The 27,957-nt window shown below is 42.6% G+C and overlaps 2 protein-coding genes across 6 annotated transcripts; one reads left to right on the top strand and one right to left on the bottom strand.

Moving 5' to 3' along the window:
• Window positions 1–1,219: 1,219 nt before the first annotated feature.
• LOC310959956 (interferon-induced very large GTPase 1-like) lies at window positions 1,220–18,398 on the top strand. 5 transcript variants are annotated; one of them, XM_083931513.1, is made up of 20 exons: window positions 1,220–1,287; window positions 1,620–1,705; window positions 1,814–1,860; window positions 2,501–2,612; window positions 2,727–2,761; window positions 2,922–3,033; window positions 3,132–3,299; window positions 5,619–5,653; window positions 5,814–5,925; window positions 6,026–6,193; window positions 7,784–7,818; window positions 7,979–8,090; window positions 8,191–8,358; window positions 10,065–10,099; window positions 10,260–10,371; window positions 10,472–10,639; window positions 12,240–12,274; window positions 12,436–12,553; window positions 12,708–12,739; window positions 12,837–18,398. In XM_083931513.1, exons 2-20 carry the CDS (start codon window positions 1,636–1,638, stop codon window positions 17,700–17,702), a joined length of 6,540 nt encoding a protein of 2,179 aa, XP_083787639.1. In that variant the 5' UTR covers window positions 1,220–1,287; window positions 1,620–1,635; the 3' UTR covers window positions 17,703–18,398. The 5 variants fall into 5 exon arrangements, with proteins under 5 accessions (XP_083787639.1, XP_083787640.1, XP_083787638.1 ...); XM_083931514.1 differs by lacking the exon at window positions 1,220–1,287 and adding an exon at window positions 1,356–1,390 and having other exon boundaries at window positions 10,068–10,099; XM_083931512.1 differs by lacking the exon at window positions 1,220–1,287 and adding an exon at window positions 1,356–1,390.
• Window positions 18,399–19,522: 1,124 nt separating this feature from the next.
• lin7b (lin-7 homolog B (C. elegans)) lies at window positions 19,523–27,867 on the bottom strand. The gene is made up of 6 exons (XM_083931533.1): window positions 27,689–27,867; window positions 25,790–25,908; window positions 25,447–25,518; window positions 24,258–24,467; window positions 22,273–22,436; window positions 19,523–20,057 (listed from the first exon to the last, which is right to left on the bottom strand). Exons 1-6 carry the CDS (start codon window positions 27,762–27,764, stop codon window positions 20,036–20,038), a joined length of 663 nt encoding a protein of 220 aa, XP_083787659.1. The 5' UTR covers window positions 27,765–27,867; the 3' UTR covers window positions 19,523–20,035.
• Between the last annotated feature and the right edge of the window lie 90 nt (window positions 27,868–27,957).

The following is a 27,957-nucleotide window of genomic DNA, read 5'->3' as shown; positions in this document are numbered from 1 at the left end:
TGAGGCAGACTTTGAATTCAAAAGACCTCTGATATCTCTATATTTGGGCTGGCTGACAGGAAGGCTTTCTGACAAGGCAGCCACATCTACACAGGCGAGGCAGAGCAGAGGACGGAGAACAAAGGGTGAGTTCATACAACCATTATACAGTGATTTTATGCAAGGACTTCAAATGAGCTTGCAACAGACACTGACCTTTTTTTAAAAAACTCAAATACAATCAGGGGAGACTTCATTCAATAACAAGTATAAAATGTAATTCAATTCACTCATCTGACATTGCACAATGGGAAAGGTGAAGAAACATGAGCGGAGTCTTTGGCAATTAGATCCCATCCTGACATTATTATTGTAAGGGTGTAGCGATGCCCTGAGCTGCAGGATGTCCCAGATGGAGGCAGGGGTGAAGGAGTGAAGACCATGAGGATCTGAATAGATGAGATATGGAGGAGGACTTCTGATGAGCTCAGTGGAAGGACAGCCAGTATAGCAGAGAAAGATTTTGCAGCATGCAAGCCAGCATGCTTTTCTGTCTATTCCTACCCACAATTCCCTTCACACTAACAGCACGTTGGGGCTAGAGGCTCAAGGTTCAAGGTGCAATTTTATGACAATGTAGTATATTTTGTAAGTATGCATACTGCATTCTGCTGCATACTGCATAAGTGATTTGTAAGGGCTGCTGTGGTATGTACTAAAAGAAAAAAGTATGAGAAGCACAGAGGTTGTGGCCAAGTCTGATTGGAAGTGAACGCCCTCAGTCAACAGATTTGAGTTGCAAGCAGGGAGAGAAAGAAAGAGAGAGAGAGAGAGAAAGAAAGAAAGAAAGAAAGAAAGATAGAGAGAGTGAGACAGAGAGAGAGAGAGAGAGAGAGAGAGAGAGAGAGAGAGAGAGAGATAACGTGAACAAATAGAAGAGGCATGGATATAGAACTTCCTTAGCTTAATTTTCATGCCTCAAATGGGTGGAAGGTGTTTTTTTAAATGGTGGTTTTAAAGTGAAATCGTCCTCACAAAGATAGCAATACACATTCACACACACACACACACACACACACACACACACACACACACACACACACACACACACCTCCCAAAGGCAGTTGGTAGTGTTTGAATAGTGTGCCCTCGGCTCTGTTCTCCTCTAAGTCACGTGGTTGTCGGGAAACAGAGCTTACTTTCGCTTTCAGTTTTCTGATCTGCTTCACGTTTCCTTTTGCCAGCACTGATATAGACAATATGTGGATGCAGAGTGTCTCCCTCCGTACGCCTACCACACCACACCAGGTTGGTTAAACTGTGGTGGGAGTGGGTTGTGTGGGGCAGACCAGACCGCGGACAGGAGCCACATCTACACACACGAGGCTGAGCTGAGGACACAGGCCAAAAGGTGAGTTTGAATCTGATACTGAGCATGTGGATTTTTTATAACACCCCTATCTCAACTCACGCTGACCACATATAATATGAAAGGGGTTATTGTAATATCTGCAACCGTCCGTAAGATTAGAATGATCACAAACGGTTGTGAAGATGTAGTGCTTTTTAATCATCTTCAAATGAAATCCTTTTCCATGCGGCTGGAATGCTAATGTGCATATGTCTGAATGACTGTGAAGGGGAAGAGCAGATGAGATGGAGGAGGACAATGATGACAACACAGCAGCTGGAGGAAGAGGAGGGTCTGGAGCCAAATGTGACAGAGGTCATCTAACAGCTTTAAAATGATATTTCAGACACTGAGGGTTGTTTGCGAACCAAATGCAGTTTTTATGCTGATATGTGGCCTGCTTTTTCTTCTATGACCCTGCAGTGGATGAGATGGAGGAGGGTGCAGATAAAGCCAAGCTACATGTACAGGTGCATTTTTTTTTAAACATTATCCTATCAGAGTTTTACCATAGAGAATCATTTCTTGTTGTGGGCGGCAGTAGCTCAGTCCATAGGTGACTGGGCTGGGAACCGGAGGGTAGCTGGTTTGAGTCCCTGTGTGGACCATGAATGGAGTGTGGACTGGTGGCTGGAGAGGTGCCAGTTCATCTCCTGGGCACGGCCGAGGTGCTGTTGAGCAAGGCACCGAACCCCCAACTGCTCGGGCCAGCCCCCTCGCTCTAACATCTGTCCATTGGTTGCATGTATATAGGTCCTGTCTGTGCATGTGTGTGTATTTCGTACCTGTGTGTGTGTGTGTGTGTGTGTGTGTGTAAAATGAAGAAAAATAGAGTGAAAATTGAATTTCCCCATTCGCGGGACTAATAAAGGAATTCTTCTTCTTCTTGTAAATCACACATGCACATTTAAAGTTTCTGCTCTTTTCTCTTCACTTTAATACAATCTGACTTTCATTTGGGAGTGTACTGTTTTACTCTGCTCTTGTTTCACATGTTATTGCAAGATGTTGATATTCAGCTTATGGGGTCCCACTTAAAAACATCAGACTCTCAGTGGGGCCAACCTGGAGAAGTAATTGTTGCGCAATATTGCAATAATATTTTCTCAGTGTGATCCAGAGAATGAACGTGTTTGTGCTGAACACTCAGAGAAGACTGATGACAACACAGGAGGACACTCTGAAATCCTCTCTGAAGCACCACCTGCATCAAGTAACAAAGGTAATATTTGAATTAGGAACTGAACATAGGATGGTTAATATATCTAATATACTTTAAAAAAAAAAAAGAAACTTGGTTATGTGCAATCTGCTCTTTTCCTACATCACCCTGCAGTAGAAGAGATGGAGGAGACTGCAGCTGAAATCAAGGTTACATTTCTTTTTCTTATTTTTTATCTGGCTTTTATTTTGTTGTATTATTTGACTGAATTAGTGCACCGGTGTGTGTTATGATTGATTCAGTGTTGTTAATCTCAAAGGCTCTAACAAGGTGAAGAGAACGTTAAATGAGATCACCTGTTTCTTTTAGTGTGATCCAGAGAATGAACGTGTTGGTGCTGAACACTCAGAGAAGACTGATGACAACACAGGAGGACACTCTGAAATCCTCTCTGAAGCACCACCTGCATCAAGTAACAAAGGTAATATTTGAATTAGGAACTGATTGTACAGTTCAACTGAGTTTCAAACACTGAAGAATAAGAAAACTTATTCAAAGTCATGTCTGATTTCTGAAAAGACTTTGAGCCTTCAACAGGAGAAGATGGAGATGATGAAGAGGCAGAAGAAAGAGGACAGAAGAGAAAAAGAGGTGGTGAAAACAACACCAACATCAGTGAGTGGTCTGCAGAGGAGAGGGAATCAGTGGAGGACACACGTCCGTCAGTGTTTCAGCAAAACCAAACAGGTGAGATCTGAATGTTGGTATTCACAGATGACATGATGTGGACAGGGACTTAAATAAATAAGTTTAGAGCAGAGCCTCTATTTTGATCCAGTGGTTCTAGAAATATGAATGTGTGTCAATGCAGACTGTGTGCGTTTATCTTAAAAACAAAGCATTACAGTGAAAGATCCTGAGTTGGTGTGCAGCAACTAAAGATGAAAGTATAGATAAGACATAACTTTAGTCCAACAGAGTAATAATGACTTTGGTGATTCACAGTTGAAAAGGTGTCTAGGTTAAAACAGAGTACATTTTTTAGTATTTCAAAGTCTCCACAGCGTTTAGTAACTATATTTCAACCAAGCAATCAAACATGAAGCCGACACAGACGTGTCAAAAACTGCACTTCATCTACTGGCCATGGATGGATGACTGAACGAGCCTAACTGGCACAGGCACAGGCCCAGGGGCCCATGAGGTCAGGGGGCCTGACTCATGAGATGTAGCTGACAAAAAACACAAAATGATCATAAAGAGATGCTAAATGACCACAAGTATACACAAAACTATCAAAAATTACCACAAAGAGACAAAAAAGGACTTCAGGGATGCAAAACAACCACAAAGAGATAAAAAAAAATGATGGCAAAGACACACAAAATGGTTAAAAACAATGTAAAATGACCACAGAAAGAAACAAAATGGCAACCTAGAAACGTAAAATATTAAAAAATAGATGCAAAACCACAACAAAAATATCTGAAATGACCACAGAGAGAAACAAAACGACGACATAGAAACGTAAAATGTCTAAAAATAGATACAAAACCACCACAAAAAGATCCTTAACGACTAAAAATAGATACGAAATAATCACAGAGATGCAAAACAATAACCAAGAAATACAAAACAACTGAAAATCGAGGTAAAAGGACCAGAAACAGAAATGAAATGACCACATAGAAAACCATCTAAAATGAGTGCACAATAACCACAAAGAGACCCAAAATTTGTGCAAAACGACTAAAAGTCGACTCTTTGATTTGGATGTCTTGTTCCTCCGTAGACAGAGTGGGGGGCCTCTGACATGTCTGTGACCAGGGGCCCATTGTCTGATGATCTGTCCCTGCTAGGGGCCACTTGAAGCTGCCTACTAAAGCGAGTCAGTTCCCATGGAGCCCCCTGTTAAAATGCAAAACTTCACTAGAAACAAACATGTTTACAGCCTGGTACAAAGAACTCTTTTGGTCTCTAGAGCTCATTTCCCCGTTCATATACAACTGTACGGTGGGGGGACTCTAATATATAACACACCTGTTTAAATTATATTAAGGCTTAAACTTCAGCATGAGTACGGCTGTGCAGCTGTGAGTGACAGGTGGGTGCTGTCACAGGAGACCGTAGGCTTCATTCAGCCTGCCTCAGCTCCAACATCGCTCCAACTCTTTGTCCATTTTTGGATTATCTGGGAGTTGGTGGTGCAGGATGGTGACGGCTGGAGCCCCCACTTTGAGTTTAATTTTGTCACGTCAGAAACTTATGGGTGGGCCTGTGAATGTTCTCATTCGTCCAGGTCATCGTTATCCTCAAAGCAATTTCAGTCAAAAACAACTGGACTGGTTGTTTGTCTAGGAAGACGTTTCACCTCTCATCCAAGAGGCTTCATCAGTTCATGTACGCATCTGACCAGGCTGGGACTGGTCCAACCAAACTTATGGGTGACGTCATGGAAACTACACCATATTTTATACAGTCTATGATTTCATTGTGGAGTAAATTTAGACAGAAACTGAATTGCTGTTAAAATAAATGAAGACTATATGCATCTCAACAAAAACACAACTTTAGTTCACTTTTAACAATTGAAGTCTTTTCAGCTGCACTGCAGTCATCCTCACTCAGAGCACTCACATACTCTCCAGCATGATATAATAACTATGATGAGTTCCATCAGTGAGGGAATATGATCAATTGATCAGTGTCCTATGTGTCTAAAGCTTCATTTAAACAGTAATTTACTGTAAACAGAGATCACTGTCTCTGTTGTTTAATGACTGTTTGGTCATGAGAGCAGTAATGTTAAAGATAGTATTTGAGAAATTAACTATAAACAACCAGGATGTTAACAGATATTACAGATATTGCCATATAAGCCAACAACAAAACAAAAAATCAATCCTGGATCTTTTTAATATTTTGTTTACTGAAACGTCAGTTTGTCCTGGACTGAAATGTACAAATATAATGAACATAGGATGGTTAATATATCTAATATACTTTAAAAAAAACAAAAAAAACTTGACTATGTGCAATCTGCTCTTTTCCTACATCATCCTGCAGTAGAAGAGATGGAGGAGACTGCAGCTGAAATCAAGGTTACATTTCTTTTTCTTATTTTTTATCTGCCTTTTATTTTGTTGTATTATTTGACTGAATTAGTGCACCAGTGTGTGTTATGATTTATTCAGTGTTGTTAATCTCAAAGGCTCTAACAAGGTGAAGAGAAAGTGAAATGAGATCACCTGTTTCTTTTAGTGTCATCCAGAGAATGAACATGTTGGTGCTGAACACTCAGAGAAGACTGATGACAACACAGGAGGACACTCTGAAATCCTCTCTGAAGCACCACCTGCATCAAGTAACAAAGGTAATATTTGAATTAGGAACTGATTCTACAGTTCAACTGAGTTTCAAACACTGTGAAGAATAAGAAAACTTATTCAAAGTCATGTCTGATTTCTGAAAAGACTTTGAGCCTTCAACAGGAGAAGATGGAGATGATGAAGAGGCAGAAGAAAGAGGACAGAAGAGAAAAAGAGGTGGTGAAAACAACACCAACATCAGTGAGTGGTCTGCAGAGGAGAGGGAATCAGTGGAGGACATACGTCCGTCAGTGTTTCAGCAAAACCAAACAGGTGAGGTCTGAATGTTGGTACTCACAGATGACATGATGTGGACAGGGCTCAAGTCAATATGTTGAGAAGTGTTAACCAGCTGTTTAGCTCTCTAAAGAACAGCTAGTGAGAGTAAGTTCAGTCAGCTTTGAGTTTGTTCACTGAGTTAAAGCTGAAGTTGGCAACTTTCTGCAAAAAACGGTGCTGGAATTGATGCAGAGGTTCATTATGTCAGTGAGAGATGGTCTGTCTCAGTGCTGTCAGGATAGAGTGACAGTTTCAGAAAAGATGAAAATAAAACACATTTTTCATAGGAAGTTACCTCAGCTGTAAACGTGTGCATGGTGAATTTTAAAAAGCTCTTATCAGTGGAGCTCAGATACTACGCTTCATGACGGCAACGGGTAAATTTAGAGTAGAGCTTCCATTGTTGTCCAGTGCAGATAGAAATGTAAATGTGTGTTAATCCAGACTGTGTGCATTTTTATTTATAAAACAAAGCTGTAGTAGTGAAAGAATAGACAGAAAAGTTCCATCAGTGAGAAAAGAGTCTTCATTGATCAGGGTCTTATGTGTCTAATGGGTTTTTCCACACAGATTCACTACAAAACACTGTGAAGTGGTTAGGTTAAAGGGTTTTAATTGGTGACAATGCTATATACAAAAGTGCCCAGTGCACGAGGGAAAAAGGAGTGAGGGCGAAGTGAGTGCGGTGCTCTCCTGAGCGTGTCCTGTATCGGTGAATTCTCCTTCTGGTTGCAAACAATTGCGAGGTGGTCACAGGGATAACACAAGCGGGATGTAGGCAGGCAGGCAGACAGGATCACGGGTGACTGAGGTAAAGAAGCACTGGAGCAATCACACATAGGAACACGGAGAAGAGTAGGAATAACTAGGTACATGGGAAGCCAAAGATCACAAAACGATCTGGCGACGAATGAGTCTCCTCCAGCTTCCAACAGACAAAAACAGAGAGGGGAGACACAGACAGAGGGAGACAAAACACAGGAACAGAAGGAAAGAGAAGGGCTGCCAGGATGGGATCCTGACAAAAGAAGCGTTGGCGTCTGTGTGTGAGCCGATCAGTCAACAATCTAACTTAGGCTACTCTGTTGCTTTGTCACTTTTTGACACTCCTGTTAGCCGACTTGTGCATTACTACTGTGTATGATTCCACCCTGCTGGCTTTCCCATTCACAGAGACATTGTTGTTATAAAGGTGCAACAGCCCTGCAACAAACAGGCTGTGTGAAATGGGCTTAAGGCCTCATTTAAACAGTGATAAAGTAATGTACTGTAAACAGAGATCACTGTCTCTGTTGATTAATGACTGTTTGGTCATGAGAGCAGTAATGTTAAAGATAGTATTTGAGAAATGAACTATAAACAACCAGAATGTTAACAGATATTACAGATATTGCCATATAAGCCACCAACAAAACAAACATAAATCCTGGATCTTTTTAATGTTTTGTTTACTGAAACGTCAGTTTGTCCTGGACTGTTCAAATGTACAAATATAATGAACATAGGATGGTTAATATATCTAATATACTTTAAATAAGAAACTTGGTTATGTGCAATCTGCTCTTTTCCTACATCACCCTGCAGTAGAAGAGATGGAGGAGACTGCAGCTGAAATCAAGGTTACATTTCTTTTTCTTATTTTTTATCTGCCTTTTATTTTGTTGTATTATTTGACTGAATTAGTGCACCAGTGTGTGTTATGATTGATTTAGTGTTGTTAATCTCAAAGGCTCTAACAAGGTGAAGAGAAAGTGAAATGAGATCACCTGTTTCTTTTAGTGTGATCCAGAGAATGAACGTGTTGGTGCTGAACACTCAGAGAAGACTGATGACAACACAGGAGGACACTCTGAAATCCTCTCTGAAGCACCACCTGCATCAAGTAACAAAGGTAATATTTGAATTAGGAACTGATTGTACAGTTCAACTGAGTTTCAAACACTGTGAAGAAAAAGAAAACTTATTCAAAGTCATGTCTGATTTCTGAAAAGACTTTGAGCCTTCAACAGGAGAAGATGAAGACGATGAAGAGGCAGAAGAAAGAGGACAGAAGAGAAAAAGAGGTGGTGAAAACAACACCAACATCAGTGAGTGGTCTGCAGAGGAGAGGGAATCAGTGGAGGACATACGTCTGTCAGTGTTTCAGCAAAACCAAACAGGTGAGATCTGAATGTTGGTACTCACAGATGACATGATGTGGACATTGCTCAAGTCAATATGTTGAGAAGTGTTAACCAGCTGTTTAGCTCTCTAAAGAACAGCTAGTGAGAGTAAGTTCAGTCAGCTTTGAGTATGTTCACTGAGTTAAAGCTGAAGTTGGCAACTTTCTGCAAAAAACGGCGCTGGAATTGATGCAGAGGTTCATTATGTCAGTGAGAGATGGTCTGTCTCAGTGCTGTCAGGATAGAGTGACAGTTTCAGAAAAGATGAAAATAAAACACATTTTTCATAGGAAGTTACCTCAGCTGTAAACGTGTGCATGGTGAATTTTAAAAAGCTCTTATCAGTGGAGCTCGGATACTACGCTTCATGACGGCAACGGGTAAATTTAGAGTAGAGCTTCCATTGTTGTCCAGTGCAGATAGAAATGTAAATGTGTGTTAATCCAGACTGTGTGCATTTTTATTTATAAAACAAAGCTGTAGTAGTGAAAGAATAGACAGAAAAGTTCCATCAGTGAGAAAAGAGTCTTCATTGACCAGGGTCTTATGTGTCTAATGGGTTTTTCCACACAGATTCACTACAAAACACTGTGAAGTGGTTAGGTTAAAGTGTTTTAATTGGTGAAAATACTATATACAAAAGTGCCCAGTGCACGAGGGAAAAAGGAGTGAGGGCGAAGTGAGTGCGGTGCTCTCCTGAGCATGTCCAGTGTCAGTGAATTCTCCTTCTGGTTGCAAACAATTGCGAGGTGGTCACAGGGATAACACAAGCGGGATGTAGGCAGGCAGGCAGACAGGATCACGGGTGACTGAGGTAAAGAAGCACTGGAGCAATCACACATAGGAACACGGAGAAGAGTAGGAATAACCAGGTACATGGGAAGCCAAAATTAACGAAATGATACCGCTCTGCTGATGCAACAATCTGCTGACGAACGAGTCTAAAGTCCGGCTTAATATACTTGCAGGGAGGTGATTAGTGAAGATTGGTTCCACCTGGAACAGCTTGCCCGGAAAAGCATGCCTCCAGCTTCCAACAGACAAACACAGAGAGGGGAGACACATACAGGGAAACCCAGACAGAGGGAGACAAAGCACAGGAACAGAAGGAAAGAGAAGGGCTGCCAGGATGGGATCCTGACAAAAGAAGCGTTGGCGGCTGTGTGTGAGCCGATCAGTCAACAATCTAACTTAGGCTACTCTGTTGCTTTGTCACTTTTTGAAGCTCCCGTTAGTCGACTCATGCATTACTACTGTGTATCATTCCACCCTGCTGGCTTTCCCATTCACAGAGACATTGTTGTTATAAAGGTGCAACAGCCCTGCGACAAACAGGCTGTGTGAAATGGGCTTAAGGCCTCATTTAAACAGTGATAAAGTAATGTACTGTAAACAGAGATCACTGTCTCTGTTGATTAATGACTGTTTGGTCATGAGAGCAGTAATGTTAAAGATAGTATTTGAGAAATGAACTATAAACAACCAGAATGTTAACAGATATTACAGATATTGCCATATAAGCCACCAACAAAACAAACATAAATCCTGGATCTTTTTAATGTTTTGTTTACTGAAACATCAGTTTGTCCTGGACTGTTCCAATGTACAAATATTATGAACATAGGATGGTTAATATATCTAATATACTTTAAATAAGAAACTTGACTATGTGCAATCTGCTCTTTTCCTACATCACCCTGCAGTAGAAGAGATGGAGGAGACTGCAGCTGAAATCAAGGTTACATTTCTTTTTCTTATTTTTTATCTGCCTTTTATTTTGTTGTATTATTTGACTGAATTAGTGCACCAGTGTGTGTTATGATTTATTCAGTGTTGTTAATCTCAAAGGCTCTAACAAGGTGAAGAGAAAGTGAAATGAGATCACCTGTTTCTTTTAGTGTCATCCAGAGAATGAACGTGTTGGTGCTGAACACTCAGAGAAGACTGACGACAACACAGGAGGACACTCTGAAATCCTCTCTGAAGTACCACCTGCATCAAGTAACAAAGGTAATATTTGAATTAGGAACTGATTGTACAGTTCAACTGAGTTTCAAACACTGTGAAGAAAAAGAAAACTTATTCAAAGTCATGTCTGATTTCTGAAAAGACTTTGAGCCTTCAACAGGAGAAGATGAAGACGATGAAGAGGCAGAAGAAAGAGGACAGAAGAGAAAAAGAGGTGGGGAAAACAACACCAACATCAGTGAGTGGTCTGCAGAGGAGAGGGAATCAGTGGAGGACACACGTCCGTCAGTGTTTCAGCAAAACCAAACAGGTGAGGTCTGAATGTTGGTACTCACAGATGACATGATGTGGACAGGGCTCAAGTCAATTTATTGAGAAGTGTTAACCAGCTGTTTAGCTCTCTAAAGAACAGCTAGTGAGAGTAAGTTCAGTCAGCTTTGAGTTTGTTCACTGAGTTAAAGCTGAAGTTGGCAACTTTCTGCAAAAAACGGCACTGGAATTGATGCAGAGGTTCATTATGTCAGTGAGAGATGGTCTGTCTCAGTGCTGTCAGGATAGAGTGACAGTTTCAGAAAAGATGAAAATAAAACACATTTTTCATAGGAAGTTACCTCAGCTGTAAACGTGTGCATGGTGAATTTTAAAAAGCTCTTATCAGTGGAGCTCAGATACTACGCTTCATGACGGCAACGGGTAAATTTAGAGTAGAGCTTCCATTGTTGTCCAGTGCAGATAGAAATGTGAATGTGTGTTAATCCAGACTGTGTGCATTTTTATTTATAAAACAAAGCTGTAGTAGTGAAAGAATAGACAGAAAAGTTCCATCAGTGAGAAAAGAGTCTTCATTGACCAGGGTCTTATGTGTCTAATGGGTTTTTCCACACAGATTCACTACAAAACACTGTGAAGTGGTTAGGTTAAAGTGTTTTAATTGGTGACAATGCTATATACAAAAGTGCCCAGTGCACGAGGGAAAAAGGAGTGAGGGCGAAGTGAGTGCGGTGCTCTCCTGAGCGTGTCCTGTATCGGTGAATTCTCCTTCTGGTTGCAAACAATTGCGAGGTGGCCACAGGGATAACACAAGCGGGATGTAGGCAGGCAGGCAGACAGGATCACGGGTGACTGAGGTAAAGAAGCACTGGAGCAATCACACATAGGAACACGGAGAAGAGTAGGAATAACTAGGTACATGGGAAGCCAAAGATCACAAAACGATGTGGCGACGAATGAGTCTCCTCCAGCTTCCAACAAACACAGAGAGGGGAGACACATACAGGGAAACCCAGACAGAGGGAGACAAAGCACAGGAACAGATGGAAAGAGAAGGGCTGCCAGGATGGGATCCTGACAAAAGAAGCGTTGGCGTCTGTGTGTGAGCCGATCAGTCAACAATCTAACTTAGGCTACTCTGTTGCTTTGTCACTTTTTGACACTCCTGTTAGCCGACTCGTGCATTACTACTGTGTATGATTCCACCCTGCACGCTTTCCCATTCACAGAGACATTGTTGTTATAAAGGTGCAACAGCCCTGCAACAAACAGGCTGTGTGAAATGGGCTTAAGGCCTCATTTAAACAGTGATAAAGTAATGTACTGTAAACAGAGATCACTGTCTCTGTTGATTAATGACTGTTTGGTCATGAGAGCAGTAATGTTAAAGATAGTATTTGAGAAATGAACTATAAACAACCAGGATGTTAACAGATATTACAGATATTGCCATATAAGCCAACAACAAAACAAACATAAATCCTGGATCTTTTTAATGTTTTGTTTACTGAAACGTCAGTTTGTCCTGGACTGTTCAAATGTACAAATATGATGAACATAGGATGGCAATTTAATCCAATATACTTTAAATAAGAAACTTGACTATGTGCAATCTGCTCTTTTCCTACATCATCCTGCAGTAGAAGAGATGGAGGAGACTGCAGCTGAAATCAAGGTTACATTTCTTTTTCTTATTTTTTATCTGCCTTTTATTTTGTTGTATTATTTGACTGAATTAGTGCACCGGTGTATGTTACTGATTGATTCAGTGTTGTTAATCTCAAAGGCTCTAACAAGGTGAAGAGAACGTTAAATGAGATCACCTGTTTCTTTTAGTGTTATCCAGAGAATGAACGTGTTGGTGCTGAACACTCAGAGAAGACTGATGACAACACAGGAGGACACTCTGAAATCCTCTCTGTAGTCGGGGAGAGCGGGGCATCTTGTCACACGGGTATGTTCCCCCACTGGTTTATGCAGTATAATCAAGATTACTGACAGACTACAATATGATTGAAGTAATAGAGAGAAAAATATATTGGTTCCATATACCTTCAGTCTGTCCATATACCATCAATCTCTCCCTCTTGTTCATCGTTGTCCCGCAGGTGCCTTAGATATGGATATGGATATGGACAAGGTAAGTTACTCCAATATTTCTTTGACTATTTACTTTAAATGCCATTGTATGATATTATCATTTTTTACATACAGTACATGTTGAAATGTATTTACAGAAGTCAATGGAGATCGCAGAGAGGAAACAATACCAAAGAGAATTCGAAACACTTCTTGACAGACTTCACCTTCAAGAAAAACGTCAGCAGAAATTCTCACCAGCGGATTTTCTTAAAATAGGTCCATCTGTGAAACAGGACTGTGAAATATCTGAGAAAGATATAGCTCAGACATCTCTTCAGAGGTTGTTGATGTTAGACTACAGAGCCAGATACATTCCTGTGAGACAGGACAGTCCTGGAGTGAGTCACTCAACACCTGACTCAGTGTTTGACACAGCTGACTCAGAAGATGATGACTTAGATGCACTTCTTTGCAGCAGTGAATACGTTGATCAATCAAGGCAGACTCATGTGCACCCAATGGACGTTCAAATGGCAGTATTCCACTGCTCAGACAGCTTTTTTAAGCAGAAAATGATCACAAAGCTGTCCCAATGTCAGTATGCCTTGCCTTTGCTCGTTCCTGACCCAGTCACAATGGACATCGAATGTCCTCTGTGGACATTCAGACAAATAAGAAAAACATGGAAAGAAATAACTGAAATCAAAGATGATGTAAACATTGTTTCCATGAAGAGCATGCCCATCTGCAAAGCTGAGACACCAATGGTGTCGTTTGTCCGCCTGGGCTCACTGTCTTGGTCTAAATCTCAGCTGATGAACACTTTGATCAACGATCGTCACAGCACCTTCTTCCACAGAAACTGCTCAGGTAGCACCAAGTCTCGCCATCTGATGGATGGTGTGGCAGAGATTGCCTGGTACTGCCCTGCTGGAAAAAACAACGATGCCTTCGCTGACTGCATTGCCTTCTGTAATCTTCATGGTGATGCTCTGTGCATTGAAAAACAGCGCAACATATTGACCTACAAATCTTCAGTCAATGTTGTTCTTGTACAAACTTTGGAAAAAGGAACCAAAAGTACTGCAGTTATCTCAGCCCTTCTCCGATCTCAGAAGCCTCTCATTATTCTCATTGCTGAGACAGATCACGGTGCTGTTCGGATGAAGGAGGGAAAATACAAAATGGGCTTAAAGGACAGAAGCCACTCAGATGTGTCGGAAGAACTGAAAAAAATCATCAAAAAAGACATTTTGTCTGAACCGCATTCCCATGCATCCTTCCAGCTTGAAACCATGGCTGAGGTCGCTGGAATCCGAGTGGATGAAAATGATGAAGTCTGCCAAACTGGGAAAATTGCTGCAACAAAAATTGTAAACCTGTTTAAGGGGATGGATGTTTCAGACATCAAAGATAAATTCCTCCCTTGTCAAGGCCAACTGTGGCATAAGTGGTGCATAATAAACAAAGAATTATACCACCTCAAAGGACACATTGAGAAGGAGAAATGTCAAAAGGAAAATCAATTAAAGCAAATACGACAGGATCAATGCACTGTGTCCTATAGCAAACTGATGAAGTTGTTCATTGAAAGCCTCTCATCTCTGCCATCAACAGAGCGAGCGTATTTCCTGAAATGGACTCAGATCCTAACCGACGCCCTCTCCACAGACGACCTTTCTGCAATTCTCCAAAGCTATGATGAAAAGTGGTCTGAGGTCTTGGAGATGAAGAAGAAGCATGACAAATCGGAACTGTTAAAAAACAAGCAAACTGAGCTTGATCAAATATCAAAAAAACTACAGTCAGCGACCTTTGGCTTGGAGCACATCTTTCGAGAAATGGGACAGATTTATGAAGCCCATGCATTTCTGCAGAAACCAGCGAAGAGGGGGCGGTCTGACTGGTCCAAATACCCTGAGCTGGCTGCAGAGCTGATGATATCAGGACAGCCAATGGAGCTGATGGATGGGGATGCAGGCCATGTGCCTTTAACATGGATCTCTAGGCTTTTAGATGAAGTCATAAAGAAACTGGGCGACAAGAGAGTTTTTATTTTGTCAGTTCTAGGCGTACAAAGCAGCGGGAAATCAACAATGCTGAATGCCATGTTCGGGTTACAGTTTGCAGTGAGTGCCGGCAGGTGCACCAAGGGTGCCTTCATGCAGCTGGTGAAAGTGTCAGAGGACATCAAGGAAATCTTTCAGTTTGACTTTGTTCTAGTGGTGGACACTGAAGGACTGCGTGCTCTTGAACTGGAGGGTAACACCACTCTTCACCACGACAATGAACTGGCAACATTTGTTGTTGGTCTGGGAAACATGACACTGATCAACATCCTTGGAGAGAGTGCAGCTGATATGCAAGATGTTCTGCAGATTGTTGTCCAAGCTTTCATGAGGATGAAGAAAATTAAACTTTCTCCAAGTTGTGTGTTCGTTCACCAGAATATTACAGACATCGCAGCAGCAGAGAGAAACATGCATGGAAAGAGACAGCTGCAAGAAAAACTGGATCAGATGGCCCAACTGGCAGCCAAAGAGGAGGTTTGTGCACATGAGTGCTTCAGTGACATCATTACATTTGATGTGCAGAAAGATGTGAAATACTTTGCCCAACTATGGGAGGGAAGTCCACCAATGGCTCCTCCAAATCCAGGGTATAGTGAGAGCATCCAAGAGCTGAAGAAAATCATCCTCTCTAAAGCTTCACAGTGTCCTAGGAATAGTCTCACGCAATTCAAAAGCAAGATTCAGGACCTGTGGAATGCTCTGATGAATGAACACTTTGTGTTCAGTTTCAAAAATACACTGGAAATTGCAGTGTACAGAAAACTCGAGGACCAGTATTGGAACTGGACCTGGATCCTGAGGAGCAACATGTTGACCATTGAGAACGATCTTTACACCGAAATTGAAAATGGAAAACGTGACAAGGTCGAGCTCAGTTCCCTGAATGATAAAATGAATGAAACATATGGAGAAGTCAAGAAAGCAATGACAACATACTTTGAGGATGACAGAGACAAAGACATGTTGGTTCAGTGGCAAGGTCGTTTTGAAAGGAAAATCCAAGAGTTTCATGATGACCACGTGAAAGGAGTTAAAAAAAAACTGGATGAAGTCATCCAGCAGAAGAATGCTTGTAAAAAGCTTGATGATAAGAAGACAGAGTTTGAGAACAAGCTGCTACAAAAAAGCAAAGAGCTTGCTCATCAAATAAAGGACAAGACACAAGATGAAGGGGAACTTAAAAGGCAGTTCAACGCTGTCTGGAGTGGTTGGGTTAGTGAACTAACCGCAGACACAAGACCTATTGAGGACATGGACTACGAAGAAGATCAGTCAAATATCCTGCAAGACCTTGGCATTGAATGGCCTCTCATAGCTGAGTCCAGAAGTCGTGGAGAATACAAAAAGTTATCAGAGCTTGGTGATTTCACTCATTATGTGTCTCTCACCAAGCAAGTTCTGTCTAACACAGGCCAACAGTCCCAAGATCATGAGAGGGGACCGAACAGAAGAGGACAGAGAACTCGGGCTTCTGTAAAGAGAGCATTGGAATATATGTCAGAAAAATGCACAGAATTAGAAAATTACTTCAAGGGGTATTTTCAGTATGTAGACCAGGAAAAAATCAGATCCTTCATTGACGATGTTAAAAAACAGTCCCTCGATGATATCAAGAGAAATCCTGTAGCTACAAGAGGCTACAGATCAACTTACTTGCAAGAAGTGGCCAACAATGTGAAAGAAAAGGTGGCAGAATTTGAGTCAGAGAGTAGATATGCTCTGAAGAAAGAGTTTACAGTGGATCTCTTGCTGTATGTGTTCCACAAAGCATGTAGATGGCTTTCCCAGTCCCATAAGAAATTCAAAGACAACACTGACGCATCCAGTTATGTAGAAAGCAAGAAAACGCAATACTACAAATTTTTCAGAAGCTATTGCAAAGGAAACTCCTCTGCTGTTGTGCTTGGAGAGCTGATCTGTGAAAAGCTGAGGAGTTCCACTGTTGAGGCCGTCTGTAACAAGACTGCCATCGATCTGACTCGTCAGATGAAGAGCAGTTTCCCAGCATTCAGTGGGAACAGGTTGAACTTGGAGAAACACCTGTTGAGGTCACTGGCTGAGAACAAAGACTTCAATGGTTATATTTCCTACATCCGACAGCCAAGGAGCCAGATGGAGACCTTTATCAGAAAGGAAGTTCAGAAATACATCTTCACAGACCACAACAATCAAACACTGAGTATACTCAAGAAAAATGTCCAAGACATCAAAACACTTGTGAGTCAAGCTCTATTTGATGCAACGGAGAAGGTCAAAAAGAAGGAAGAGGAGGAAGGGGAGAAAGGAGATCCAGACATGTGGGTGGAGGAATTTTTCAATTCACTAAAAGACGTGCTAACGTTGGACGCCATTTGTTGCCAAAACTTCAACGACATAAACAACTTTGACTTTCTCAAAGAAGAGACCGAGAAAGGCCTCGTGTCCGTGATGGAGGAGATTAGCAGCCTCTCACTGGATTCGATGGAGAACTTCAGGATGAAGCCTGATGAAATCCTCATCGATCAGCTGTGTAACTGCTGCTGGGTGAAGTGTCCATTCTGTTCAGCCGTTTGTACCAACACACTGGAAAACCACGCTCCTGACAAACACAACGTCCCTTTTCATCGCCCCGCCGGGGTGTCAGGGTGTCACTATACTGGCACACAGAACCTGGACGTGGATTTCTGCACGACATTAGTTGCAAGTGACAAACGTTTCTTTCATGAGTATTCAGATGAAAGCACTCCTTGTAAACAGTATCAAAGTGCTGGGGAGAAGTACGCTGCATGGGAGATTACCCCCGATGGGTCTAAGCTGACATACTGGAAATGGTTTGTGTGTTTATACCAAAAGCAGCTGGAAAAATACTATAAATTATACTTCCGGGAATTAGGAGAAATTCCCAGTGAGTGGAGAGACCACATACAACAAGATGCCATTAAAAGTCTGGATGACATGTACAATCTGTGACTGAAGCAAAACAGCCAAGCTCCAGTCAGAGTGACAGGAGGCCTGGAAGTGTCTTTCACTGCAGCAGCTAGTCCAGTTGAGTTAAAAGACGGCTGTGAAAAGGATCAGAGAGAATCAGTCATGGTTTTTGTTTGTTTCAAAAAATGCTTCTTAAACAAGATGATGAAGTTGCATGAAATGTGTATGTGAATATTCTTTAAAGTTGTCAGATATGATGGACCTATTTCCCTCTAAAAACCAACTAATGCAAGCTATGATTGACTTTAATGTGAACATCTCATCAAACAGACACGTCATGAAACAGTTGTATCAGTGCATAAAATGACTCACAGGAATATTTGTATTCAATGCTATTTTCTTCTCGCAGTTGTTTAAAGAGCAAAGAAAGGCGTAGGATGTTAGATGAATCATAAGGTGGATGTTCTGAGACTGAATTCAGGAAACTCTGTTGTTGAAGTCTTTGAGACTTGTTGAGTTGGTTTGTTGTGAAAACCAGTTCAGTAGATGTTCAGTAGTCTCACATGCGATCTGTTGTCAACATGTCTGAAAATCATTTTTTGATGTAACAAACTATTTCATCTTTCATATTTGAATTTGATGAATTATTATCGTTCTCAAGCACTCAGAGTATTCAACAATTGTACACATATTTCACTTTTGTATGCCCGTTATTGTTGTGTTGTTAACCCACCCACACTGCCATTATTACAATATTGATATCCATAATTACAGATAGGAATAACGATCTTTGTGAAAAATAAAATGACTGTCATTCACAAAATTCTGTATAGCAGTGGTTGAATAAGTTCCCTTTGATCAAAACCCTTCCAATAAGCATGGTATACTCCAGAAAACAAGGACACAGAGGGCTGTGCGTGTGGCTCTGGTGTGCAACAGGATCCAGTTTCCATCCAGCATCCAGACTCAACAGTCTGGACCTCCTCCTACTTCACAGAGGGCGTAACGGTCAGTGACTCCTTATGGTGTTACCCCAGAAGCCTCAACTGTGATACATTTTCTGACATAACAACACCTCTAGGTCATGCCTCACCACCTGCCCCGTGCGTCAGTGGGACAACCAGCCCAATTTGAGGATAAACTGCAGACATGTTGAGTAAAACGGTATGCTTCACCTTATGACAAAAAATGACCTGCATATTTACGCAATCCTGTAGCCCTGTATTTAAGAGGGGCCAGAGTTCAATTTGAATTATTAGTTCTTTATTATTTTAATAAATAGTGATAACAGGATGTATATTTAATGTAATGTAATTTGTGGACCATCAAATGACCAAAAAAACCTGATTAATACAACGTAAGGCTACGTCCACACTACATTTTCAGTTACTTTAACACCTTGCATCCACACTATACCATCCTTTTAGTTTGAACAGGTGTGTTTTTGTCCGGACGGGCAGAAACGAAGACACTCACGTCAGTTAGGTAGGCTGACAGACCTTTGTGATTTCATCCTTTTTGTGTCAGTGCCCCTTATCTTTACCATGGCTTTCTCCAGCTACGGAAAATCCTCCCAGCACCACTTAAATACAGTGTATGTCGCCATATTTTCTATCCAAGGACTCCAAATCTGTTTTCTGCTTCACACTTTCAGTAACAGTTCTACAACGTCCACTTATTTTTGTGAAAACCAACTTCAGCTTAGTGTCCTTAAAGCGGATTTTAGGACATATGCAGCAGGAGAGATGACAGCATTTTATTTACACAGACTTTATTTCATGGAAGAATTATGCAAATCAATAAACACACACATAATGTTTTTTTTAATCCTCACATTTGACTAAGATGACACTCGCCAGCTACTAATTCCAGTATAGTTCTTCATAATGCTAACGGTTAGCCCTCTTGCTGGGACATCTGATGGAGGAATGGCAGGGAAGGCTGTATGATCAGTTTCCACGTATCCTCTGCTACTGAGGTATAAGTGCAGACAGTTGACACCGCTGGGGAGTGCAGCAGTGCACGACACGAGAATACAAAAGTAAAACGACATGAGAATATAAACACTAGGTTCTAGTTAAGCCACACGCTAAAGAGAATGTATTGCCCTTATGTTATAGCATGCGGAGGATGATTTCACACTGGAGAGGTGAAGTGACAGGCATGGTGACAACAGGCTTACTCTGCATTTCTCTAAGAAACAGGAAGAGGGGGGAGGAGATCCTAAACTGCAGCGTTGGCTTCATGAAGAAGTTCAGGTAACAGGTGTTGGTAGGCTACTTTGGTTTTTTGCTTCTCATCTGCGGCCTTGCCTCCCACTAGAACAGAAGAGTCAGGAGGGTTGGACGATGAGGTGGAAGGAGGCGTTGCATTAGCTAGCCCCTGGACTCCAGAGATCTGCAGGCAGAGAGACAGGAAAGTTGTTGCATGTCAGTGAACTTAGACAGCAAAACATTTACTTTTGATAAAAAAGGTTAAAGTGTTGGCTGCTTGAGAATGTGTCCCCTGGTGACTCTTGTTCACTCACTACACATGAGCTTAAGTGTCGAGTTGTATGCCTTTGTGTCAACCTTTTCCACAGATGCTAAGAACAAGCGTCAATCTAACTATAAAACAAGGAACCTCTGTGTGTGTGTCTGTGTGAGTGTGTCTGTCTGTGTCAGAGTGTCTGTCTGTGTGAGTCTGTCTGTCTGTGCGAGTGTGTCTGTCTTTGTCAGAATGTCTTTCTGTGTGTGTGTCTATCTGTGTGAGTGTGTGTCTGTCTGTCTGTGTGTGTCTATCTGTGTGAGTGTGTGTCTGTATGAGTGTGTCTGTGTCTGTGTATGTGTCTATCTGTGTGAGTGTCTGTCTGTCTGTGTGTGTCTATCCGTGTGAGTGTGTCTGTCTGTGTGAGTGTGTCTATCTGTGTGAGTGTGTCTGTCTTTGTCAGAGTGTCTTTCTGTGTGTGTGTCTATCTGTGTGAGTGTGTCTGTCTGTCTGTGTTTGTCTCTGTGTGAGTGTGTGTCTGTGTGTGTGTGTGTCTATCTGTGTGAGTGTGTGTCTGTATGAGTGTGTCTCTGTGTGTGTGTGTGTGTCTGTCTGTGTGTGTCTATCTGTGTGAGTGTGTCTGTCTGTCTGTGTCTATCTGTGTGAGTGTGTCTATCTGTGTGAGTGTGTCTCTGCATGTCTGTGTGAGTGTGTCTGTGTGTGTGAGAGTGTCTATCTGTGTGAGTGTGTGTCTATCTGTGTGAGTGTGTCTATCTGTGTGAGTGTGTGTGTGTCTGTCTGTATGTGAGTGTGTCTGTCTGTCTGTCTCTGAGTGTCTGTCTGTGAGTGTGTGTGTAAGGCACATATCTCAAGAAATGTCCATCCGATCTATTTCACACTTAGCAGGTGTATTCCTGCAGATCTACGAGAGTGCAGTAATTGAATTTGGTGCAACTTGGCCAGATGGCGCTGTAACAAACTTAACATTTTGCCCATACAGTATTTTAAAGCTGGCCCTCAAAGTCTGCTCGAAAGCTGTGGGTGGGGCTAACATTACAACAAAATGTCAAATCTCCTGAACGCTTTGTGTTCGCTATGATTTCTGAGTGGACGTTTGGTGCCATTTGACCAATAGGTGGCGCTGTAGCAGCATCATCTAACTGTAAAGGAAGGAATCGTCTGTGAATGTGTGGCCCTCCTTCCCGTATCTCAAGACCTGTTCATCCAATCCACTTCACACAGGTGTACTGCTGAGGACCCAGGGGAGAACAGTGTCAAGTGGGAAGGTGATCAGATGAGCGGTTCTTAGGAATGCAAGCAGCACCACTGGGAGCCCTGGTGCACGGGCAATGCACCAGTTCAGTTATAGTCCTATTCCTAACAGGGTTAACACACATTCCCAGCTACTGGTAATTTATGCCCACTTCCCACCTAGTACTACCATGTGATCTGTATCTGGAAATCATACCTGGATCATCACACATGTTTGTCTGTCCTGGGGGAGGGATCTCTCTGAGTTGCTCTTGCTGAGGTTTCTTCCATTTTTTTCCTTGTTAAAAGTTTTTTGGGGGGAGTTTTCCATATCTAAAACTGAGTGGGTCTCAGCACAGAGGGTGCTGTATGCTGCACAGATTGTAAAGCCCCTTGAGGCAAATTTGTGACATGATAAGGGTCTATATTAGGGCTGCCCGATCCTGTCCCTGGAGGGCCACTGTCCTGCATATTTTAGGTTTCTCCCTGCTCCAACACACTTGAGTCTAAACCTGTGACAAGCTTCAGCTGCTGTATAACAGACACAACCTTAGATTCAGGTGTGTTAGAGCAGAGAGAAACCTAAAACATGCAGGACAGCGGCCCTCCAGGAGCACGGTCGGGCAGCCCTGGTCTATATTAATAAAACTGACTTGACTTGAAATGGACTACAGTTTGGCCACGTTGTTCAGAAGAGATGGTCACCTAGCTCTCAATTTGTTCATCAAAAAGATACAGCCCCCTCAGGACCACCCTGCCTAGCTTTCCTTGACCTGAGACAAGTCTGCCACCCACCTTATTTGCATACTGAGTTCTGATTGTAATGCATGTGTAATTTGATGTGGGACACGCTGACAGTGTGTACCCATATTAACGTATTAATGAGCAGCCTCACGAGTAGCTGGTGTGCTGCTGTCGTCTTCGGGCGCTCCTCATCTTCTCAAAGCGAGCCTCCATTTCCTCCAGGACTTTTGGGGTGTAGCGGACCACCAGCTTGACTGAGCCCTGGGCGGCCTTCAGCAGCTCCACAGCCTTCTCATGGTGCTCCCCCTCCACGCTCTGCATGGACACCAACACACAAGACTGCATATCAGAGGCCAAAGGTCTGCAGGGTACCATTTCAACCAGTCACTGATTAACACACGCACTTCTATACAGCACAGCTCTACATTTTTTTTTATTATCATGGGATCATTAAAGTAATTCTATTCTATTCTATTCTATTAAAAGCCCTGGAAGTTCAAGTCTGGTCCAAAATGTTACTTTTAAGTATTCAAGAGGTGCATTTTTGACAGAAATACATCTTTTGAGTGACATTGAAAATGGCCAACCACAGACCTTTGCCTTGGTGTGACAAAGTGACAATTCTGAAAGGATGCTACCAAAAAAACCAGCTATATTAATCTTGTTCCATTTTGAAATGTGGACAGGTGAGGATCAAACCCCCAAGCCTGTGATCAGTGGACCAGCCCCCCTAAGTCACAGCCACTAGTGACCTCATTCTACAACTCAGGGTTTCACAATGACATTCACGCGACACACAAACAAAACATATATACGATATAACATCTCAGTGAGGGTTGAGTACCACTGTCTACCCTTTACCCTATATCTGTGCCTCCCACCAGCTGGAGCTGTATTTTGTGACATCTGGTGCTCAGGTCTCACTTTCTGCTAGTGATGCGCTGACTACAGTTATATCGACAGGCACTGAGGTTAATCTCTGGATCGGTTTGTTCGGGTCAAATAAATGAATGTTCTGGTTAACAGTGGACGGGTGAAATATTACATCATTAATGAAAATACTGTACATTACAAACTAGAATTGCTGCCTTGTGGTTGTATGCGTCTGCCAAGCAGTCACGTTGCAGTTTACACACGTCTGTCCAAACTTACATAGAAAGGAACGTTAATTAAAAGGTAATAAGTGTATTTTTTGGTGAAACGTTGATGCTTCACACACATCGTCAATCTGGCAGCACAGAAGATCTGAACAGCACTCATCAGCGCAGTTTGGAGATTAGTGTCACCAATTCAGTATCTGAACAAATGTCTCCAAATGAGTGATGGAGTTAAGGAGAATAATTGACATTATGAGGTCAAAGTGACGTTGACCTTTGACCTTTTGGATAGAAAACATTATCACTTCATCATTTTAGCCTGTTAGATGTTTGTGTAACATGTTGTCGTAATTGGTGTAGGAATTATTGCGTTATGTGAGGTCACAGTGACCTTGACCTTTAAGCTCTGTTATCTCATCAGCAGACAGCTTAGCTTTTCGCCAGTCCAGTGTGTCCCAAAATAGAGACGCTGTGTGCATTTATGTCGGAGGAAAAGCAGCTTAACCTCATTGATTTTAGAAGTTTTTAATGTTAAGTTCTGCTTCCTCTGTCAAGTTCATAACTACAGTTTTTAGTTTTGCTGCTTAAAGGGATACTTTGCTGATTTAAAACCAGCTCTGTGTCATGGTAATGTGTGCAATGAACAGTGGCTTCACTCCGTGGCACTAGCACATGGAGCGCTCTGAGAAGCAATAAAATACATAATTTAAAACGCAACCTAACCTACAGGGACTGGTAGAGGGGGAGTGAAATGTCAATCTCTAAAGCAGAGAAAATAATTTGGTGGAATAGTACATATGGATTCAGATCATGTCAGAGCTGATTCGCATATTTTTATTTTCTACAGAAGTGCAGATGACTGCTTTGCTATCATGACACAGGCCCGACTGCGCTTTTAATCAGAGGTTGTTAAAACATTGCAAAACTCATCGGTGTGGATATTCATCTATTGTCACGTTAGTTTATTTCTAAAAACCTGGCATCAAACTAAACTCGTCTGAGTGTGTGTAGCTCCTCTCAGTGCGTCTGAGCTTCTTACCACCCCGTTGACAGACAGCAGCTGGTCCCCTCTCTTCAGCCCTCCCTGGCGGTCGGCCACCCCCCCAGGGATGACTCTGGAGATGTAGATGGGGGAGTTCTGCTCTTTGCCCCCCATGATGTTAAAGCCCAGACCCTCTTCTGTCTTGGGCAGCTCCACCACCCTTGGGTGGGCGTGGCCCTCGCTGGCTGCAAAGGCTGCCACTGTGGCCTGGACAAGAAGGCACCGGCATAAAATCAAGTTAATTTCACATAAAAATGGTTATGAAAAGAGTTTGAAAGGTGGCTTTCACGTAGATCACATAATGCATCACACAAAGCTTAACACAAAACACAAATTGCAGCAAATGCGTAACAATCGTGAAATCGTGCTTCAGGGATAGGTTCACATTTTTTCTGTCCAATTTTTGGCGTGGAAAAAAAGCTGACGTGCTGCTCGGCCGGGAAGCATTGATAAAAGGGAATGATGATCTAGAGAACATTCAAATGGATCTGACCATTTGATCTCTCAATTTGCATCCGTCATCAACAGATTCCTTCATAAAACGCTTTCAATGGAAGTGCAAACGGAGTAAATCCACATTAAATCTGAGGTTAATACAGACAAATCAAGTTAAGATCCCCCAAAGTTACAGTCTGTTTAGTTAAGAATGATCTCCCATCAACAGGAGGAATGATTGCAACCAGCAAAAAGTGTTTAAATGTACAGTACAAGTGAACCTGTCCTTTAAAATGTAAATAAACTATATTAATTAAACACTATGCAGTCAGTAGATGTTTTTAAATCGGTGTGCAGCAGTGTGCATTTAGCTAGGAGTGCATATGAGTGATTCATACAGTATCTGTTATCCACAGATGCTTTCCTGTATGAAACCTTTCTCCTGCAGTTATTTAAATCCCAGCTGCTATCTGCAGGCCGCAGGACACAGCCTCCAATGGGAGAAATGCAGCATCAGAGCACAGAGCCACTGCGCACTTGACAACAGAATAATCACACACCTCTATGAGAGTATGTTTATTATATTATCTATATTCCACTGCATGCTGCACTTTTGCCCTTTGTGCGGCTGAACCGAAACAGCAGGCAAGCTTGCAGACGCCCACACAGTTCATGTGCCTGAGACCTAGCCGTAAAAAATCCTCTTGTGCAACAGAGAAATACTCTTTAGTTATTAGTTTGCATGTAATACCTTGGCAGTTGCCTGTGCTCGAACCTCTGGCCCTCCAACAATGTCCAGAGTGTCATACAGCTGCTCATAAACCTGAGGGGCACCAGGGCAGAACACAGATGAGTCAGAGAAGCTAGTAAACATACGATTGTGTTTGTATTCTTCAGTCATATACAGTTTAACAGTTTGTTTTTACATGTGAATGTGTAAAGAGCAGATACTCAGTGATGTGTGGGGGTGTGATTGAGGTGACTCAATGCAAGGTGGCAGCACGTTCGTATCCTCAATACGCGTGGGAGGAACTCCTATCAGGATATGGAAACAAATGCTTTTGCCCCAGGACTTCTCTGCTCTACATCTGTACCTCTCTGATGGCAGCACAGAACTTGCTCTGTAGGACTCTCTGCAGGGCCTGCAGTTTGGGAGGAGGCAGCTCACCACTCCGCTGCAGCCGGTCCAGCAGCTCGATCACCCTGCACACATCTAACACACGCACACACAGACACACAGACGCACAGACACACACACACACGGCTGGATTACCAACTGTCCCAGATCCTCCACAGGCCCCTGGTTCACTGTGTGGCAAGTGTAATTATTACACAGTGCAATTTGAAGTCATTTGATTAATTGCCAATGGATTTCATAAAAATAAACACTAAAGCTCAACTAAAAGTACAATGTGAGGTGGCTCCTACCTCATCATGAGGGGCAGGTATTGTGGTAGTAGTGTTTTCGACTCATTCAAGAAAAGGATTTTTAAAGTAAGCCCTGCTTTTCTCAACCACCTTCATTCCTCAGGTGCTAATTCAATTTGGTTGAAGTAAATTTGGTTACTCAGGCGGTTGCGTTGTATGGTTATGCAGGCAAAACAGGAGTCATATAAACGGCACAATGCGAAAGAAGTTTGCTCCTCCACCACAGCTATTCTATGAGGTGGCGTGGATGATGGGCCGCCCCGGGTGCCACTCCACTAAGAGATCTGTGGGTAATCTCAGGTGACATTACGGGCTTTAAGAGGCTGTGGCGTGCTCCCTTTAAAGCTAACGTGTATATTTTGGTATCATACTGTATGAACAATGCAAGGAATTCATTGGTACCATGTCATGTTAGCTTGTCAGAAGAGGACTAAATGATGCTCCAAAGGGGGTCATCCCTATGTTGCCCAGTCACATAAGCCTCTGCCTTCACAGATTTAATTCAGCATTTTCTCAGGGTTAGGGGCTAGTGTTAGGGTCTATATAAGCCTATTTGCTGAGGATTTCGGCACTGATGTGGAAAAATTACATAGGGCCCTTTGTGTGAAAAGCGGACCCTTCCCTGGTCACACATAAAGGGGAAACATAGGTAGGCTCCCCTCCGAAGAAAGGTTAACTTTGGTGAGGGAATAGATGGCATGGTCGTTTTCAAAGGGATCCCTTGACCTCTGTCCTCAAATGGGTTCTAAATCCACTTTATGGTAATCCCAAACAGTTAGGGGGCGTGGGGGATGTGGATCTCTAGATAGCCAGCTTGTATGATGCCACTACTATGGGTATCTACTGTTGACCTTTTATTTGCCCCTACAGAACCCATGTTCCACCGTAAAAAAAGAGAGATGCATTCGGGTGGGTCTCTAAGAGTAGTGACAGACAGACAGAAACGGTGAATTAATGTTGTTCTGATCTGATGCACACATGATCCATGCGCCACCCCTGGATAAGTGCCAACTTGGGCCCCAGTCAGAAAAGGTCTGTAAACGCGTCTGCTGCTCCGCTCACATGGACAATGAGGAACCAGGCTTGGCCTAGGCTTGACCGCACCTTAATGTCGCTTCTCCGGCTGCGTCCGTGTCGAGGCGACGCGGCAGCGCAGCTCAGTGATGAGACCCCGCGGGATTCACTTACACGATGACGGACATAAGGTCAGAGGCACGGAGCTGTCATTTGATATACAGATAGTAAACTGGACGACAGGATGTCACCAACTGACTGTCTGAATGAACTCTAATGACGTTTACCACAACACATTAACGCGCGAGACGAGTGCTCGTGCCCTTTTCATTTGACTACAAAGCGACCGCGACGCACCATAACGTTCCTTTATTATACGGATGACAAATATTTATAAAAGCCTGATCATTTGGAGTAATTGAGAGTAAGAATGACCGCAGCATCAGCGCCACCCTTCAGTTAAATACAGGTTTACCGTAAAGTGTATAAACTATAATATAAAGGTTTAAATCAGCCAGTAGACTGGGGTGACACGGTCTTGATGGTGTTACCTCTCTCCAGGCAGAGCGGCTCTGTCATGGCCGCCATGTCTGCTTCCTTGGCAGGGTGGTAGTAAGAGGACATCATTGTGAGGCGCTCCGCGTCCGGGCTGCTCCACTATTTCACACTGCGTAGATGAGCAGGGTGTTCGGGTCTACAGCGATGCGTGGTCCATCTCCTATGATGACATGCCAGTGGAGCGGGGTAGATGCTGAGCGAGGGCCGGGCACGACAACCTTACGCAGCAGCTCCAGTGCGTGACTCTATAATGAGCAGCTTC

Source organism: Echiichthys vipera (genome assembly GCF_963691815.1).
Source record: "Echiichthys vipera genome assembly, chromosome: 17".
Lineage (NCBI taxonomy): Eukaryota > Metazoa > Chordata > Actinopteri > Perciformes > Trachinidae > Echiichthys > Echiichthys vipera.
This window is presented reverse-complemented; position numbering and strand designations above follow the sequence as displayed.

Coding starts and splice junctions, on each gene's coding strand:
- LOC310959956 (XM_083931513.1), top strand. CDS start 1,636: ATGGAGGAGGACAATGATGACAACACAGCAGCTGGAGGAAGAGGAGGG. Junction 1,706..1,813: donor TGGAGCCAAATGTGACAGAG/GTCATCTAACAG, acceptor ATGACCCTGCAG/TGGATGAGATGGAGGAGGGT. Junction 1,861..2,500: donor AAGCCAAGCTACATGTACAG/GTGCATTTTTTT, acceptor ATATTTTCTCAG/TGTGATCCAGAGAATGAACG.
- lin7b (XM_083931533.1), bottom strand. CDS start 27,764: ATGATGTCCTCTTACTACCACCCTGCCAAGGAAGCAGACATGGCGGCC. Junction 25,519..25,789: donor TCTGTGCTGCCATCAGAGAG/GTACAGATGTAG, acceptor GGTGCCCCTCAG/GTTTATGAGCAGCTGTATGA. Junction 22,437..24,257: donor TGCTGTCTGTCAACGGGGTG/GTAAGAAGCTCA, acceptor GTGTCCATGCAG/AGCGTGGAGGGGGAGCACCA.